The sequence below is a fragment of the Arachis ipaensis genome, chromosome B3 (assembly GCF_059453495.1).
Source record: "Arachis ipaensis isolate K30076 ecotype BB chromosome B3, ASM5945349v1, whole genome shotgun sequence".
Lineage (NCBI taxonomy): Eukaryota > Viridiplantae > Streptophyta > Magnoliopsida > Fabales > Fabaceae > Arachis > Arachis ipaensis.
In genome coordinates, this window is record NC_142438.1 from 11,098,517 (window position 1) to 11,118,525 (window position 20,009).

Genomic DNA, 20,009 nt, shown 5'->3' on the forward strand with positions numbered 1-20,009 from the left:
ACAACAACCCTTATGGTTGGTCTTTGAGAGTTCAAAGAGGCAAGTTTTGTTCTTTCGTGGGCTTCCTCTCTACTATTCCTGAATTCCAAACCTCCCAAAGGATAAGCGTTTCGTTTGATTGTTACATTGGTTTCTTCTATTTTGCTGACACCACTAACATGGGTTTTGGCTATGGTTCTTCGTCTTCTTCTCACAACTGCTTCCGTATTCTCTCATATATTTTATGCTGAATTGGGTATGGAGAAAACTGACTTACTTATCTGTTTTTAAGCTAAAAGACTTCACCCTTAGACTTTAGTAAATCTTTGACTAAAATACATTATTTTATTATCTATAAAATTTAAAAGGTAACAAGGATAAAGAAAAAAAAATATTGGTTTACAACTTTATATAATTTAATATTTGATGAGTACTGTACTCTTATGATTTATAATTTGGTTTCACTTTGTAATAAATATAAATAAAAAATTCATGACATACATTTTTACCATTTTTTAAAAATTATATTATAAAATATTAAATTAAATTGTTGATTTATAATATTATTTAAATAGTGTATACTATTAATCATTTGTTTTACAATTTTTTTAGATAATTATTAGTTTTATTATTTGTTTACATATATCATTTATGTAAAGATAAATTAAATTTATCATATACAATATCAATTAATTAATATTTAGTACTAATCTATTTATTATATTGTTTCTATTTTAATGAACCAACTCTTCATTCATAACATGTTTTGTTTTATTAAATTATATTATATTTTATATAATTTTTTATTTACTGTTTTATAACAAATAAATTAATTATTTTTAAGTTTTGTTTTAAATCTTAGTTTATAATCTTAATTTTGTTTTATTTTATATTTTTTATTTAATTTATTTTAGTTAAATTTAATTTGTTTGTTTATTCTAAAATTTTGTTATTATATTTTTTAAAGTTCTTATATGCAATTTATAATAATAAGAATAATAATAATAATAATAATTTGACGATGATAAATATAGTAATTTGGGTTGAAATTCTAAAAGTGTGTGTAATTTTTGTGTAGGCCAAATTTAATAAAATTGCAATCAATCAAGTTCAAGACTAAGTATAAACATTCCAGCCCCATAAAAAATGTTGTGGATCACAAATCAAAGAGGAAAACCACGTTAAAAGTAGAACAAGAAAAATAGACGATTCTATTTTTGTGCAAGCATTTTAATTTATTGAAGTCACACTTTTTATTACTGATCATTTTCGCATAAGAAGAAGAAAATGGAAGTTTTTTTTTCTGTAAATTAAAGGTCACAATTAAAATTTGGAGTCAAATAATAGATTAATAGTTCAGATTTTTGAAGTCAAAGAAAATAAAGAAAAAAAAAATAGTTAAGTAAATATTCAAACTAACTCTATAAATCATGAATCACTTCTACCGTGTTATCTCTCTTCTGCGTCTTTACTCTGAATTTTGAAAAAAGAGAACAAAGTCAATGTGTTCAACTAAACTCAAATTTTGGAAGCTTAACTTTTATTTGAAAAAGGTAAACGGCCACAAATTGAAGTAAGGAGAACGAGTACACAGTTTAAATATTCATAGCTTTTTAGCTATACATTCTTCTCTTTTATAGTTTTACATTGAATTTTTTATTTTTCAGTTTTATCTTTTTTTTATTTAAATCAATAAAACAAAAGACAAATTTGAGAGGTATAAGTAAAAGTAATTAAGAAAAAAGGCAAAGAGAATTATCATGGAGAAAAGCCAGAAAATTATTTCAATCTATTTTGTATGTATTTCTGTTCTATATTCACGATCTTGAGAAGATTTTCTTGTTAAGTTGGGTGAGTATTCAGTGGTTAAAAGTCTAAGAATGAACCTAGCCAAATCAAGTTTTGGTAGAAGTTTGGTTTGTCCCTGATAGAATAATTATTAGGAATTGGTGTTTATAATATTTGAAAAAGATAGTGAAAATTTCACCACATTATACATAGTGGTTGAACTAGGATATTTGACTGTATCCGTTATTCTTCTCTGCTCTGTTTAAATCATTTGATATAAGACAAAATAAAATTTTCTCCTACATAATTAATCTGGCAGACATTACAGCAACAAAGTGTATTCAAAAGTAATGTGTTTATTTTATTACTGATCAATAGTCAAGAGACAAAATAAAATTAGCGCTTGCATAATCTTAAAATGTTCAAATTTAAAAGATGTCATAAATTTAATCTCTTTCTCTAAGCTATTAAAAACTTTTAATTAGTATCAGAGTCAATATCAAAAGATTTAATAGCCAATAATATGGATACAAATATTATGACTTACACACTTACTGAAAATCAATCTCATAATAATAATCATCTATATTATGTGCATATAAAAAATTAATCACTAAATTAATTATCAATATAAAATATATATTAAAATATAAAATATATATTTAAAATAAATTAATAATATATATTTATATACAAATATGTAATGATTGATTTTTTCTATATAACATAATATGTTATTTTTGAATAATCATTAAAATAACAAATATAATTAAACAATTGTAAAATTGACTAATTGACTACAAAAACACTCCATCAACATATCAAAATTAAACCGTAGCCTCCTAACAAATTTCATACTCCACTAAGTGGTGTTTAGGACATAATCAAAACAGTAAAAGATAAAAAGGTGGTGGCCTTCACGCTTGTCTGACAACGTTGTTGTATCCACGAAGAAGAAGAACTAACCTTCAAGCCACCGGCTTAACGCCAAAAATTCCTAATTTCGAAATTTACCCCTTCCCCTATGGATACGACAATCCATAGCAACAAGTAACAACACAACAACCCTTCTGGTTGGTGTTCTTAGAGAGTTCGAAGAGGCAAGTTTTGTTTTTTTGCGGAGTTTCGTCTCTACTATTTCTCAATTTCAAAACCCACAAAGGATAAGCGTTTGGTTTGATTGTTACTTTGGCTTCTTCTGTTTTGCTGACACCACTAACATGGTTTTTGGTGAGGGTTCTTCGTCTTCTTCTCGCAACTGCTTCCGCGTTCTCGGAATTCTCTCTTATATATTTTGTGCTGAATTGGGTACGGAGAAAACGATTTACTCATTAGTTTCTGAGCTAAGAAGACTTCACCTTTAAGCTTCTGATCAAGATTCTGAATTTGGGGTTCCCTGGCAGGTTCTTAAGAATAAGAATCAAAAGGTTTTATGTTTTTTTCTCTTTGTTGCTTTGTTCTTGTCTCATCCTATTCTTCTCATGCGAGATGCACTAGTTGTGATTTTAATATGTGTGTTTTTGTGTCATAATAATCATAATGCATTTGCTAGGTCTTTGAAGCTGGTCGCATTTATTATTCAAGCCTAAAGTTTGATTATTTTTTAATCAAGTTTTTATTCATTGCCATTTCATTATCTCCAAATTCCTTATACTGTTGTTACTGGTATGTTCTTTGCTACAAGGTATTTACTATGCAAGAAGAAGGTTCATCTTCTGTAACTTCCTCACCCCTGCAATCCGTTTCAACCATGTCACTTTCACCTAGCTTGGGATCTCCACACCCCATGCCTAAGGAACTGAGATCTGAGGAAAGGGGTTTGTGCTTAATCCATTTGCTTCTCACTTGTGGAAATCATGTAGCTGCTGGTAATATTGAAACTGCAAATGTTTTACTTGGGCAAAGTTCCATGCTTGCCTCTCCAGAGGGCGATACTATGCAGCGGATCGCGGCCTATTTTACCGAAGCACTTGCTGATCGGATACTTAAGGCATGGCCCGGGCTCCATAGAGCCCTCAACTCTACTAGAATGGTCATGGTTTCTGAAGAAGTTCTCACTCGAAAGCTTTTTTATGAAATTTTTCCTTTTATGAAGATAGCATTTGTTCTGACAAATCAAGCTATCATTGAGGCGATGAAAGGCGAAAAAATGATTCATATAATTGATCTTAATGCTATTGAATCTGCTCAGTGGCTTGCACTCCTCCAAATTCTGAGTAAACGTCCCGAAGGTCCACCTCATTTGAGAATCACTGGTGTTCATCAAAAGAAAGAGATTCTAGACCAAATAGCTTATAGACTGGTTGAAGAAGCAGAGAAGTTGGATATTCCATTCCAGTTTAACCCTGTAGTCAGCAAATTAGAGAGCTTAGATTTTGAAAAATTTCGCGTGAAAAGTGGGGAGGCACTCGCTATAACTTCCATGCTCCAATTGCATTCACTTTTGGCATGGGACAACGAAGCTGCACAGAGAAGAAATCCTCAATTAGCTAGAACCTCAAATGCAATTCACCGGAAAAGAAAACAGCCTATGTTCCAAAGCTCATCCAGTGATTTGCCTGAGAATACGCCTAGTCCTGACTCATCCTCATCGTCTCCAGCATCGTTAACTACTTCAAATTCAAAGCATACGGAGAGCTTTCTTAATGCATTATGCGGATTATCACCAAAGGTTATGGTTGTAACCGAACAGGACTCCAATCACAATGGTTTGACTCTTATGGACAGGCTACTAGAAGCTCTATACTCTTATGCTGCACTATTTGATTGCTTGGAGTGCACTCTGCCAAGGACATCATTGGAGAGATTAAGGCTTGAGAAGATGCTTTTCGGTGAGGAAATCAAGAACATTGTCGCGTGCGAGGGATTGGAACGAAGGGAAAGGCACGAGAGGCTGGATAAGTGGATCCACAGATTTTATTTGGCTGGATTTGTTAACATGCCCTTAAGCTATTTTGGTACGCTGCAAGCAAAGAGGTTCTTGCAGAGCTATAGTTGTGACGGTTATAGAATGAGAGAGGAAAATGGTTGTGTATTAATTGGTTGGCAAGATAGGCCCTTGTTTTCAGTATCAGCTTGGAGATCTAGGAAGTAATACACAATCCAGGAAAAGGGAAAAAATAAGGAAGAAGTATCGATAGTATAGTCTTTGTCAGTTGTCTTCATGTGAAGTTGATTAGTCAAATCTGTTCAATCATTTAATGGTTTTCGAATATCAACTTCACATAAAAACAACTAACTGCATGAGAGTTATATCTTTAGTTTTTTTTTTTTTTTTACTTTTCTTTTGCCTTTTTAGTTTATATTAAAGTGTTTTGCCAATCTGATAATGAGTGATGACTATTAAAAGGATGAAATAAAGTTCTGTTCTGTAGTTTATGTAAGTTGAGCATGGACTTGTTTTAATTATTTCCTTGTTTAATGCAAGTTGGTTTTTCAAATTCTCAAATATTTTACCTGTTAGTTCTCTTTTCAGCAAATATAGCAAGTTGACTTCTTAGTGGACTTGGATCAAATCATGAATAATTATTGCCTCAAATTGGATGCATTGTACTTTGTTTTGTGCTCCACACATATTTGGTGGTTCATTACTTCCATTATATGCACTTTTTTTTAGCTTTTTGCTGTTTTGATCATATTGAGTTATTGACTATCTCAAAAATTGTTATATGTCATGTTTCCATTATAATATCAATATGACTTCAATGCTCACCATTGGTGTGTATTGAGGAAACCAAGTCACACCATAATTTCTATCATCATTTGGAGTTAGAAAGAAATTTATTTTGGCTGGAACAATTAAAGTTTTTTTTTTCTCCATTGTACTGCAAGCATCTCTCAATTGGAAACAATCTTGATGGAGTATTTGGGATTTTATTAGTATGATTCTTTAAAGTTTTAATAACATTTTTTTCCTTAATTGGAGATTGAACCAAGAACGCTAGTTTAAAGGAAGGAGCATTTGCTAAGGTTTTCCATTGAAATGTTACTTGCCGATTTCATTCGTAATAAAATTATATACATACATATATATTTTAATGAAAAATTGATAACGAATTGTGTACTTGCATGTTTCTATGTTTTCGGATTTACAACAATAATTATTACAAAAAATAATATAAAGAACAAGAAGAGAAAAATTATATATTTAAATTATATTATAATTATCAGTAAATTAAAAAATATATATTTAAATTTTATAAAGGAAACAAATATTTTAAAACTTTCAAGAATACAAACGTAACAATTATTATACCTAGTTGAATTGTATTATAGATCGGATCAATGCTTTGAACTTTGAATTAAACGAAATACATCCAACCAGTTATGCTCTTAGCCGGCTAAAACCAAACTAAAAAAAAATATTACGAGAAAAGTATTATTAGAATTTTTACATAAAAACTACTTAATATATTACGTATTCACATCTTAATTATTATTTTTGCTTAAAAATGTCTTTATATAAATAATTACTTTATACAAAATAGTTGAACCTATCAGTTCTGAAGATTACCTAAAATTGAATTGCTTTGGGGTCTGAACATGAGATCTAAACTTCTTTTGAAGTAGCATTCGACGTTTATTGGTATCAAGGTGTCGCGGTCAGAATTTTTCGTGAAAAGGTGTAGGGTGGTACCTGCAAGGACTCCAATACTAAAATTAGCAAAGATTTTAAGCAGATTTTTATTAGATTAGGTTTAAAGTATCTGAGAGTGTCAAGATATTTATAAAGATGTAAAATCGATAATCACCTTTTAGAGTAATTTTATCTTTGATGGTACATAACTGTTTTCTTTTGTTAAGGAAGTTATTTAGGTTTCCTTTCTAGATAAGTAGAAAAGATAGGAGGAGTTAGTCACTGATTGGGGCAAATATGGCTTGTATAACATCATCGTGCAGGTCAAGTAGGTATCGATCTAGCCGATATCTGTTTGATTGAACTTTATTTATTTTGAGCTTAGTTTAAGTAGTGGGTCAAGATATAAACACTATACTTTCGTATACTTTAAGACTAAGTACTAGTTTAGATTCGTTTTTCTTAGTGAAAAAAAAGTACTTTTTTTAATAAAATACTTTTATTCAATTTAAAACTTATTTGAATATATACTATACGTCCTTTTTAAAAATTACTTTTATTAAAAAAAATTCTTTACTTTTTTTAAAAGTTAACAATACCTTACTTTTAAAAAAAGTAAAAGTAAAAGACGTTTTTAATATTTGAAAACTCTTTTTAAAAAAGTCTATCCAAATATAAAATAATTTTTGTCTATAAAAAACATATTTTAAAAAAAATAAATACTTTTTTAAAAGCCAATCTAAAATGATCATAAACCATGTGATTCTGTTGTCAACATTTTCTTTAGTAGAAAATCTTCGTTTGAACATAGCATAAGGATGGAAAATAGAAATTATTTTTAATATGAAAGTGGAAACGGTGTTTTGGTTGAATATTAACATTTAGAGTATATTATAATATTGTGAAAATATTCAACACGTCTTCTCACGTGTTGGCTAAGATGTTGACACGTGTTGACGTCTTACCTACAAAATTCACCCACTTTAATTATACATAATAATCCAATTTCTAATAAAAACACCAATGTTTTTTTCATATAAAAAAAATTAGTCGATGAAAAAAGACACCTAATTAATGATATTAATGTATCATGCATGAACTTGCATGTATCAATTTATACCAAGATAAATATCATGTTTTAATGGATGCTTTTATTCAAACATTGTTCTTGTTCTTCGCCAACATAGAAGAACACTTTTTGCTAATTAAGTAATAAGAAGATCATTATTACTGCCAATTTACAACCAGAAGATACTTTATTGTTTATTATCCACATGGCAGTTCAAGCTAAGTGATAGGCTCTTCATATCTTCATGACCTTTTAGTAGTTGGGTGGTATCTTAATGGCTGAAACAATAATGATATCGAAAGTATTAGAACATATATAAAAATTAAACTCATAATCTAATAAATCTTTGTCATAGTAGTATTAGATAAAAGATCAGAGAAAATTTCTCTATTTTAAAATAAAATTAGTTATTCCTATATGTCTTGCACCAAAAAATTGAATAATTATCCTTTGGTATAAATAAAGATAAGCATAAAAATAAAATAAAAAATAAAGACACAAATAAAATATATATATATATATATATATATATATATATATATTTCTATGTTAAGATATAGTAGTTACCAAATATGTCCTAATTAGTTTTTCATGTTACTATTATATGTATTAATTAAGAAGAATTTCAAGTATTTTAGAAAAAGTTTAATTTTTATGCACTAAAATTTCATCTAACCACATCCGTGTTTTTGTATAATCATTTAAATGGTCAATGTAAAAGGTAATTACTTTTTTTGATGTGGTGGTGTTCCAATAATTTTAACTGTTGAAGTAAATTATATATATTTTATAATTAACAGCTAAAAATACTAAAATACCAATATTATTGGAATATCCAAAAATTTTCCTATATTTACCTCCACATTGCATTCCAGGTGTTAATTTCATGCCACAATAGTGTGCAATAAAGAGAGCCTTAGGAACACTAATAAGGTTGACAACATCTTTGGTAACAAAATTACATGCACATGGAACATCAAGCTTTAACAACTCAGAACAACACTCTGCTGATGGTGGAACTTTTGGCCCTGATTTCTGCACATATTGTCCACATTCTGATATAAGTGCTGGAACACTCCCTCCACATTGACCTGAAACCTTTTCTGTGTTATATATTATGGAACATGCAACCACTATGGTTGCTAAGCTCAACAACGTGCTAATATTTCTCATGTTTTTATATATAAATGTGTGTGTGTGTGTGTGTTTTGATATGTTGTATGTATTTGAAACAAAAAAATTGTAGCTTTAATTTGCTATAAAATGCAAGGTTTGGTGTGGTTTATATAGGGAATGGGAAGGGGGAAGGAAGAGATTTCTTTGCATAAATTGTATCTGTTGTTGCAATGTTTTGTTTTTGTCCACTTGTGCATAATTATTAACCATGGACAATTACAATTTACAATATCTTTACTTATTCAGATATACTATGTAACACAATTTAGAACTTATCTGTTGTATTGTAAAGACATATTTTAAGAGAATAACAACAGAAATTTTTTTAACTTAAAAATTAAATTTAGATATTAATTAATAAATAAAATTATATTTAAAAAATTTTATCTTAAATACCTTTAAAAGTATATTTATTTTTTGAAAATATAAGTACGAGTACATAAATTTTTTTATTTATTAAACGCAAAATAAAGAATTGATGCTTTTCAAAAATACAACACAAACATCTTTTTAAAAATTTTTACCAAATCAAATTTATATGTAACGGTCGTTTCTATGTACGGCAGGACAACAAGAACATTCAAAGTTACAAAGATTGGACAGAAGTAGAATCAAGTCTCATCTAAAAAAATTATGATGACGTGTTCAGTTGGCATTTTTTATTATGATGTAAAGTAGTATTTGCAAGTGCATTAACATTGCTTTGCACTTTGAATTAAACGGCGTATAGTTTACCCGCTAATTATGCTTTTAGGCGGCTAAAACCAAACATAACAAACACCCATCCATCCTTTTTTTGTTAAAAAAAAAACAAACATAACTAGAAAAATATAATATGAAAATTTTTGTGGTAATAATTGGATGATAAAGAATGGTAGTGACAACAAAATTTACTAACCCAGTAACCCTCTTGTATTTTCCTTTATTTTTAGATTAAAAAAACGTATTCATTTTAATTTTTCAGTCGTTTAAAACAATAAAAAAGACAAGGAGATGTAAATATATTTTTATCCATACTCAAAAACATATACTCAGATAATCTTTGTAGTCCATTTTAAAGTTTCAACAATAAATAAAAAAAATGATATTCTACATCGTTTATGGTTAGAATAAATTTTAAACAGTAAAAGAAAATAGAAGTCAAAATTGTATATTTAATTTACTACAAAGTCAAGTCATATTATTTATTAAATCTATTACTAATTTTACAATTAAAATATATGATATATTATTTTTTCATTACAATTAAAATCATTTTTTTTTTCAAAATTAAAAAGTTCTTTTCTTCTTCCTCTCTCTTTCTCTATCTCTCTTATTTTTTCACTCACTCGATCTTTCTTATATATTATTATTAAAGACTAATTATAAATTTAACCATCAAAATATATAACATATGTAAACCCCGGTTAAATTAGTAGATAATTAGTTTTTAATAAAGAGGATTAGAAATGTGAATATTATATTAAATTAGGATAGAGCTCATCGAAACGAGAATTTTGACACAAATTTAAAAAAAAACAGTCCAAAATTAGACTAAACAGGCCGAACCGGTTGAACCAGGCCCAAACCGGGCTGTCGGTCCAACCGGACCCACACTTTAAATGAGCTCGAAAGCCCCTTCTTCTTCATTTCACCAGCTGCAGCGTGAAAAGCCACAGGGAGAAGAAAATACTCCCGAACCCTTACGGTAACCTTTTAACCCCCGTAACTTCTCCGTCCGAGCTCCGATTGCCGCACCGTTTGCGGCCACGTGTGCACCGTTTGCGGCCACGTGTCCATCGTGTCGAGCTATACATTTCTACTGGAATAATTTTACTGGTAACTTGTTTAATCACTCTCAGCCCTCTTTTCTCCCAATTTTCGAATTTTTAATGGGAAGGTTGAATTTCTTTGATTTTTGATGTTTTAGGATCTAATTAGCTTGAGAAAAACATTCACTCTTGCTTATATGAAGCTTGGGTAAGGTGAGGATACGATAATTTTATTTTAATTTCATTAAATTTGAGTTTTGAGTATTAAATTGGGTATATATGTGTTATGAATGTGTATTAGGTTGAAAATAAATAATTAGAGCTTGAAATTGTGAATACTGGAACTTGGAGGAAGCGGATTAGTTGAGGTTTTGAGGGCTGTGTTCTTTTAGGAAAATTTTCTTGGAATAATACTTGGGAATCGGCTAAGGTATGGTTTAGGTTTCTTGCATTTAATATATAATGTTCTGTGAAAACTTAGGCTAGATGACCATATGATAAGTTGGAATGCAGGTGTATGTTTAATGTTTAGTAATTTGTCGATGAATATATATTTGGTTGTTGGATTTGAATATTGTATGAGTTTAATTGTTGATGTGAGGTAGATTTTTTGTGGAGATTGTTATGATAATGAGGAAGGGAATGTTGAATTGAAAAGAATGCAGGTTTGGACCCGAACAGGGTGGTAAAGTCCGAGTTTTAGAGGAGATGCTGGCGAAATTTTATAGAAATTAGAGATTAGAGATTTTTTTTATATGATTATTTAAAAAGATTTAGATTCAAAGGTTATATGGTTTGATTTTGAGTTATTAAGAAAATGAGCATGTTTTAAGTTTGATTCATTTAGAAAAGCATGGATTATGTTCTGAATTGGAACTATTGATAGACGGAGTGAAATGTGTGATAATGAAGGATAAGGATTGAATATGATTGACGTATAATGATGAATGAGATGCAATTGAAAATGATATGGATGTTGATGAATTATAATTGAATTATTTATATGGCTTATGAATTTGAATGATTTGAGATACGAGATTCCCTGGATTAAGTGCCGTGGCTTGCCACCACGTGTACCAGGTAGAAAATTCGATACTCTGTTGACCCTACGACGTAAGTGTGACCGGGCACTATATAAATTCCCGGGAATGTTACCCCCATTGAGCAATATTGATTATTTGAGATAAAGCTATGCATAGACTCAAGGGGATGCACGTCGGGGGACAGTCTAAGTACAATTCAAACTTGTTGGGTTGGCTGGATAACCGATAGATGAGCCTCATCAGCCATAGGACAGGCATGCATCATCTGCATATTACTTGAATTACTTGCTTGTACATTAATTGGGTGTGCCTATATGTTCTTGCCATGTTAAATGTGTATTTGTTACCTGCAGTAATTGTAACCTTCCTGTGCTTGCTTTTATCTGTTTATTTGTTTGTGAAAATGCATGATGAAATTGGAGGTATGGAGGAATGGCAGTATGAGACTTAGATTTTAAGGTTAAGTTAAGTTAGGTTTAAATGTTCTTAGAAAACCACCTTTTATGACTTCTGTTTAATACTTTAAACTCTATAATCTGAGTGTCGGTGTTCTAGGATTGCCTCTGACATTTCCAGGACCTTATATATTATGTGTGTGGCACCTTTACCATACTGAGAACCCCCGGTTCTCATTCCATACTATGTTGTTGTTTTTCAGATGCAGGTCGAGAGGCATCTCGTTAGGCGTCTGGACTCTTGAAGCGGAGTGGTTATTGGGATATTTTGTTATGCTATGATGTATATATATGTACTTAGCTTTCTCTCCGCATGACTTATTCTTTTTTATCCTCTTAGAGGTTTATGGAGAGGCAAGATTGTGTATATGTACTTTTGGGTTTTGGATATGTATGTATATATGTGTAAATATTCTCCGGCCAGTCTTGACTTCGCAGGCTGAGTTAGAAGCTTGTTATTTTGTATCTTTGGCACTCTATTCCCACTTCTGTTATCTTATGTTTAATAGTTATGGTTTTCTTAGCACGCAAGTTAACTCGTTCCTTGAGCGTTGCGCTTTTATTTCGCGATTTTTGTTTCCTCTATTCTTCAAGGCTCCTAGCATATTATAATTCTTCTGCTATTATATGTACTCATTTTATTTTAAAGGTCGTAATACCACACCACCTCTGTTTTACGACTTAAGCGTAAAGCTTAGTGTGGCAGGGTGTTACAACATAACATTCTCTAATTATATTTAAATTAAATTAAAATTAAAATATTAAAGTTAAAGTTAAAATATAATATAATTATATTATATATTACTAACTAATTTAATAACCAAAATGTGTCACATGACACTCTCTTATTAAACTTGAGAGGAAATATTTTCTTCCAAAATTAATTAATAAACTTCCTTCCTATATTCTCTTATCCACTTCTCTCCCTTTTTCTATTTCTATCTACCCTTTTCACTATATATATAATTTATAATTTATATTTTATATTAGTAATTCGGCAAACTAAAATATGTTATTAGATATTTTTTCATTACAATTAAAATAAATTCTCTCTCATTCTTCTTATTTATCTTTTTCTCTTGTTTCTTTTGTTCTCTATTTTTCTCTACTTTTCTGTTCTATAAAAAATAAAATTAACAAAATAATATAATTCAAATTAAAAATATTATTTTTTATTTAATTGTAAATTTTTACTGCTTATCTTTCTAATCTATATCTTCACTTCTCTTTATTCAAATATTTACTACATGTAATTTGGAGATAATATTAATGTTGTGATTAAAAGTTAGTATCAAGATTTGATTGTTTAAAAAAAGTTAATTTTAAGTTAATTTTATAACTATCAATATAAATTTTTTATGATAATTATCTAATTATATTTTTTATATATATAGGAAGAAAAAATATTATTTTTAAATAGTAAGCATAAAAATTAATTATTTTTATTTGTGTAATAGACTTAACATCTAATCAAATGTAAAAGTATACACATTAAATTCTTTTAAATTTTAAATAATAAATGTTAAAATTAATTATTAGTAAAAAATTAAACTCTTTCACATTAAAATAATAACTAAAAATCTTATTATTTAATTTTTTTTATTTACGGAGACTTTAGTTTTTTTAGCCGGCGCTTTTATCCCCTGTGACCTTTTTGTAAAAGTAATTTAATTTTATAAATTTTTTATATCATACTCTATAATGTCATAATAAAATTAATATAATCTTAAAATATTTATATTTTCGTGATATTATTACTGGTAAAAATACTAATTTTCAATAAATACATTTTATGATCAGAACTAGTATAAACAAACATATTTACTCATTCACAATTCACCCAATTTCTCTTTGTCTTCCACCTTCATCACCTCAGTCTTTTTTTTTTTTTTTAATTAATCTATCATTTGCCTATTCTTCATTTGTGCATCTCTTCTTTGCCCCCAGGATTTTTATTAACTATATAGTATAGTAATGTGATGGTTGTCTTTTAATTATTGCAACATGAAAAAAAAGTTCGAATTTCATTCTCTCTCTCTCTCTTTTTTTTTTTTTTTTGCGTGCTAAGATATTATGAAGTTATAAAATTAAGACCCTTAAAATTGTAATAAGATCAAGACATGTTTCGGCATCTATCTCAACCTCTCTTTTTTTTTTTTTCGGATTTTAACCTGTTTTTCATTGGTCAAAAAGCCTAACATCTCTTTTTATATTTAGTGTGTGTTTTTTTTCTTGTTAACCGAAAAAAAATATATTTGAAATACCAATCTCCAAAGAATTCTTTTGCTAACAAATTAATTAGTCTCTAAAATATCATTGTTAGTACTAACTACATGGTTGGACTAATTAAAAAATTCAAAATTAAAATATATTTAACTAACAAAAATATTTTGTGGAATGCAAGTAGAGAGAGACCTTGTAAAGATGATGATGGAGATTTGAATAAGAGAAAGCAGATGGGAGAGATTTGGTGTTGGTTTCCGGTGAGAAGGTTAATTTAGTTATTTTACATTAATTAATTAGGAAACTAAGGTTTATAATTTAGGGTTGGATAGTAATAGTAGTATAGTACTATAATTTTGTCGTTAACAAAAGTGAAGAAGTTTTTGTCAAGATATTCAAAATTCGAATGGCGGTTTGGTTTTTTTTTTTTTTATTCGATTTTGGTACTTCTTTGGTACCTTTTAAAAACTGTGGAAAAAACTTACGAAGCCCAATAGCTTTCTATGCTAGGCTTGTTAATACTCTTTCCGTCTATTGACCGAAAACAATAAACTCTTAATATTGATCCCCAAAACCCACTATCTCCAAAAAGAAAATTATCACTTTTAAGTTTTAAATTGATAATGCTATTCCTAATTTAATAAAAATATAGTCACCAAAAAAAAAATTTAATAAAAATAGTTTTGCCAGCCCAAAAAATAACAAAATAAATAGTTTTGTACCCATGAATGAAGGTATTATTTTCCAAATTGGAAATTACGTGATCAATTTGAGAATAACAATATCTATCTTCGGAAAAAAAGTTTCTTGTTATTAACACTAATGAATTAGTAAGTATTAGCAATGAGACTGGTCAATGCAATAAATTGATAAGCACTTTCTTCTCTTGGTAATAATTTGATTCTTATTATAAAACGTTGACTAATTTGATTTAGCATAAAATTTTCTTATATATATGATTCTAACTCAAACTTCTAATTAAAAAAATTAAGATATATGTATCTTCTTAAATAACCTTACAAAAATTATTAAAATTTATTATTTTTTATTATTAATTAGTTATTAATATTTAAAAATATAAAATATATTATTAATTACTAGAATAAATAAATTGAATTGATGACTAAAGTAATGACTAAAAATAATAAATTTTGATGGCTTTTAATATTTCTCTAATCTTACTTTAACTATATTCAAAGATAATTTATCGTTAAAAACTATGATATACGGATACGAGACACACAGACATGCGAGTTTTAAATTTTTATAAAATACGGAGACACGATATATATATATATATATATATATATATATATATATATATATATATATATATATATATATATATATATTATAAATTAATTTTTTTAATTATTTTTAATAAATTTTTAATTATATAAAGTATTTAAAATATTTTTTATTTTAATAGTTAATAATATATATTATTTTTAAATTTATTTTAAAAATACATATTAAGAATAAAGTTTGACATACTAACACGTAATAGTATTTAAGTGTGTCTAAAAATAATTTTTTATTAAGACACAATTGAATATAAAAGATATACATATCAAATAAATATCGATTAGTGTCATATCTAAAAGAGGTAAATATCAAATCGGTACTCGAAAGATTCTGGCACTGACAAAATAGTACTTGACTTTTGTTATTAACAAAATAGTCCCTAAAAGATTTTAAAATTTGACAAGCGTGTCCTCGAGCTCGCTGAAGCAAATCTCCGGCAAGTACAATGCTGATATGGCCACCATATTCTAGTGACCTGACAAATCATCCCTAAACCCTAATCCCTTCCTCCCAACGCAGACTCCCCCTCCATCTCCCTCCCAATCGTAGCCCTCCCCCTACCCAACGCAACCCCCTCCCTCTTCCTCCCCATCGCAGCCTCCCCTTCCTCTCCCTCCTCAACGCACATTCCCCCTCCTTCTCCCTCCCCATCACAGCCCCCTCCCCAAAGCATACTCCCCTCTCCCTCTCTCAACACCACCACTAACAGTAACAATCACCTCAACATCAACATCAAGCAACAACAACAACCCCAACACACGCTTCGCTCTCTCTTTCCATCGCAGCAACAATCTCAACAACAACAGCAACAACAACCTCAACTGCAAGAGCACCATCAAAGACCACCGCCACCACCATCGGAGCCTCAACAAGATCTAAAATAGTCGCATCCCCTCAGCTCCTCAACCTTTCTCTCTTTCTCTCTTTATATTTATATATGTATATTACGTATTTGTGTAAATGTGTGTGTGTGAATAAATATTGTTATTGTTATTGTTATAGTCCTCCAAGAAGAGAAGGAAGGAGAAAAAAGAGAGAAGGAGGAACAAGCAAGATTAGGTTCTGAATGTGCAGGTTCTTCTGTTGGTTTTGTTTGGGATTTTGATGGTGTTATTTTTGCTGTTATTGTTACTTTTGCTGCTGCAATTAGGGAGGTAGAGGGAAAGAAAAGTGTGCATTAGGGAGAGGGATTGCAATGGAAAGGGAAAGGGAAGGGGGCTGTGATGGAGAGGGAGTGTGCATTGGGTAGGGGAAGGACTGCAATTGAGAGAGAAAGGGAGGGGAGAGTGTGTGTTGGGAGGGAGAGGGGAAGGGGCTGTGATGGGGAGGGAGATGGAGGGGGAATCTGCGTTTTGAGGAAGGGATTAGGGTTTGGGGGATGGTTTGCCATGTCACCAGAATACGGTGGCTATGTCAGCATTGTGCTTACCGGATATTTGCTCTGGCGAGCTCAGGGATACGCTTGTCAAATTTTAAAATCTTTTAGGGACTATTTTGTCAATAACAAAAGTCAGGTACTATTTTGTCCGCGCCAAAATCTTTCAGGTACTGATTTAGTATTTACCTCATTAAAATATATCTAACATGATAAATAAAAAAGTGTAGCACTCCATAAATTAATAGCTGCTCATTTCTATTCAGCCTTTTTTTTTTAATTTAGATCCGCTAAATTTTAAATTTTTATTTTAGAGGATAAAGTGAGATCTCTCACCATTGAATATTTTTTCTCTCATATTTTCTCTTAGTCCCACCTATAAAATAAATAATGATAGATCATACTTTATCTTCTAAAATAAAATTTAAAATTTAGCAAAACCAAATTTATTTTTTTAATCATGTCAGTGTTTTATTTTTGTTATTCAAATAGCAAAATATCTTGATGTAATGAATATGCACTGAACAAATAAAATAGTTTTAGTTTTATCTTTGTTTCTTTGTTAAACAAGTTTATAATATTTTATTTTTCTTGAATTTGCCTTCCGACCTTCTTTTCCTTTTGTCTCTGCTCCTCTCTTCCTCCTTTTCTGATCTAAAGAGTTTAAAGGGCAATTTATCCATTTAAATAAACAGGTAACTAATATTACTAGAATATACATTAAGCAAATTGGATACCGAAATGTATTTTTTCCCTAAACTATGTAAACCGCGGTAGGGGTATCGCAGTTTACAGTATGAACGTAATCCGCTACAGGGGTGTCGGGATTTATGTGTGTTTGTGAAACGTGCATAAACCGGTACAGGAATGTAGCGATTTATGCTTTGTAAACTTTGCCTATAAATACCAAGCAAGATAGGGAGTGAGTTATTTAAAGAGAGTTATTTTTACACTTTCACAAATGGATAGAGAGGAAAGCTTGATGGTTCTAGTCCACTGTTCTGGTAAAATTAAAAAAAGTAACAGGCATGGTGTTAAGTTCCCGGATAAAGAACCGCTGAGCATTTTTATCCGTTCGACTAATACTTTGACGGATCTGAAGAGGAACATATTGCAGAAGGCAGGGTTAGCTGGGGCCAAGTCGGTGAAGAAGGTGTTCTCCAGTGCGTGTTGGTGGTGAGATTGACGAGTCTTTGAGTACTTTCATCGACTTTTCTAGACGTTCCCTCCATGCGTTGAGGCTTTTAAACATTGCAAGCCACTAGTCAGCATTGACAGAACGCATTTGTATGAAAAGTATGGTGGGACTTTGCTTCTGGCTATTGCGCAAGATGGAAACTCGAATATATGGTTTAAAAGAAAAGAGAGTTCTATGATTTTGTCAATTTGTGAACTTAGTTTCTAAATTATCTTGTCGAATACGGATTTAAATCGAAAAGTTTTATTTGAGAAAACTGTGATTTCAAGTATTTGACTTACAAAGAAATGATTTTTGGCTCCGTTGAACTTGTTTAGATTGAACTTGTTTTGAAGGTTTTGGAAAAATGTTACAAAAGTCGGTATTTGTTTTAAAGAAAATTTTGGATGCTTAATGACGATAATCAAAGTGACGCAGCGGAAGGCGAGAGGAGACATCGACGCTGTAGAATGCTTCGTGGAGGATATATATATATGTGTGTGTGTGTGTGTGTGTGTGTGTATCGCGTGATTCGAATTTTCGAGGGTAAAAATTTTATTAGGATGGGAGAATGTAAGAACCAGAATTTTTCACATAAAACCGTTTTAATAAAATAATTTTAGTGTCCGAAATTGATTTAAAATTTAGAAGTTTTAATTTGAAAATATAAAAGTAAAATTTGATTTCAGTGAATTTTTCTGTGTTGAAAAATGTATCTTTTTCGAAAGGGTCCTTGTAAAAAAGCGTACTGGCGCTTAAGCTGGCAGTACCGGCTTTAGTCTGACCAGTACCACGTATTTTGGAAAAAATAAGATTTTGAAAAGTGATTTATTATTTTGAAAGGGTAAAAAGTAATTTGGAATTGAAAGCCGGGCACTAATCTTAAAGGTTTTGGCCCAAAGTGGGTCAAACGGGCTAAAAACGCTAACGGGTTGGATCGGGCCCAAGGCCCAACATATATAAGCTCATTTAATGAGCTTTTCAGCTCATTTCCTCCCCCAAAATGAGAGAGAGCTCGGATTGAGAGAGAAGAGAGGTGAGGGTGGGTGACACTATTCACCTCCATCTTTTGGGAGCCATATTTTGAGCTACGGAACTCCGATTGATGAGCCGTTTGGGGCTACGCGAAGCTCTCGACGAGCTCTTCCTTTCTATCTAAGAAAATCTGGTAAGATCTTGAAATTCAATCTCCAGTTTCCTGCCCTAACTTCTGCATTTTTTGGGGTTTGGTTTTTGAGTGGATTGTATGGTTTTGCTTGTTTAGGTGATCTCTAGTAGCGGATAATTATTGGATTTTACCCCTAATCTTGTTGGATAAGGTAATGTTTCACTAAATCCTTGTGTTTAGTTATTTTGTGAACCTTAGGTTTGATATTAGATTGAGTTTTGGGGTGTTTGTTGGAGTTGGTTGAGGCTTTGGATCAAGTTTGGTAGCTTCATTTGGTGTTTGGTGCGTTTAGGAATCGATCAAAGTATGATTTCGGTTTTTTTATCTAATATGTAATGTTTCTGGACACTTAGACTAGTGGCCCACAGGATAGGATTGAATTGGAAGTATGGTTGTTTGTGATATATGTATGATGATGAGATTGAGAAGAATGTATGTGTTGGAGGTATGATTTGTGATGATTCTGGATGCGAAATATTGTTGATGTTGTTAAATAATATTAATTATTAATATGTTGTGGTAGTGGATATTGAGATTTAAGATGTATGTTGATGATGCTTTTGATTGTTGAAAATTATGAAATATGATGATTTGGATGATTGTGATGATTATGATGAGGATGATGTTGATGTATGATGTCGGAATTGGGTAAATGAGGATTATGAGAATTTAAGGTAATAAGTTAATGTAAAATGTTTGTGGTGGTTTGGAATAAAGGATATTGATGATTATGATGTGTGATGATGTATGTTGATGATGATTTTTGGATATTGAATCTTGTGGTTGATGTTATGTTAAGGTTGGTTGATTATTATTGATGTGTAATATTGTTGAGAGTTGTTGGTATTGTTGATAATTGATTATGAGTTGTAGAAATGGTATTGATGAATGAGGAGAATTAGAATTGTTTGTGATGATTTTTGA

The 20,009-nt window shown here is 30.3% G+C and overlaps 1 protein-coding gene and 1 pseudogene across 3 annotated transcripts in view; one reads left to right on the forward strand and one right to left on the reverse strand.

The window, feature by feature from the left end:
• Positions 1-2,623: 2,623 nt before the first annotated feature.
• The window catches only part of LOC107629572 (scarecrow-like protein 3 pseudogene), a 44,352-nt pseudogene continuing 26,966 nt past the window's right edge, over positions 2,624-20,009 (forward strand). Inside the window, exons 1-2 of one of the 2 annotated variants that reach the window (XR_015907197.1) lie at positions 2,624-3,194; positions 3,452-5,143. The product of XR_015907197.1 is annotated as a scarecrow-like protein 3 pseudogene, transcript variant X1 (transcript). Of the gene's footprint in view, positions 5,144-20,009 lie in introns of those variants that run through there. The other variant, XR_015907198.1, reaches the window with a different exon arrangement.
• LOC107634169 (uncharacterized) lies at positions 7,557-8,648 on the reverse strand. The gene is made up of 2 exons (XM_016337743.3): positions 8,270-8,648; positions 7,557-7,690 (listed from the first exon to the last, which is right to left on the reverse strand). The coding sequence occupies exons 1-2, from the start codon at positions 8,583-8,585 to the stop codon at positions 7,665-7,667; spliced, it is 342 nt and encodes a 113-aa protein (XP_016193229.1). The 5' UTR covers positions 8,586-8,648; the 3' UTR covers positions 7,557-7,664.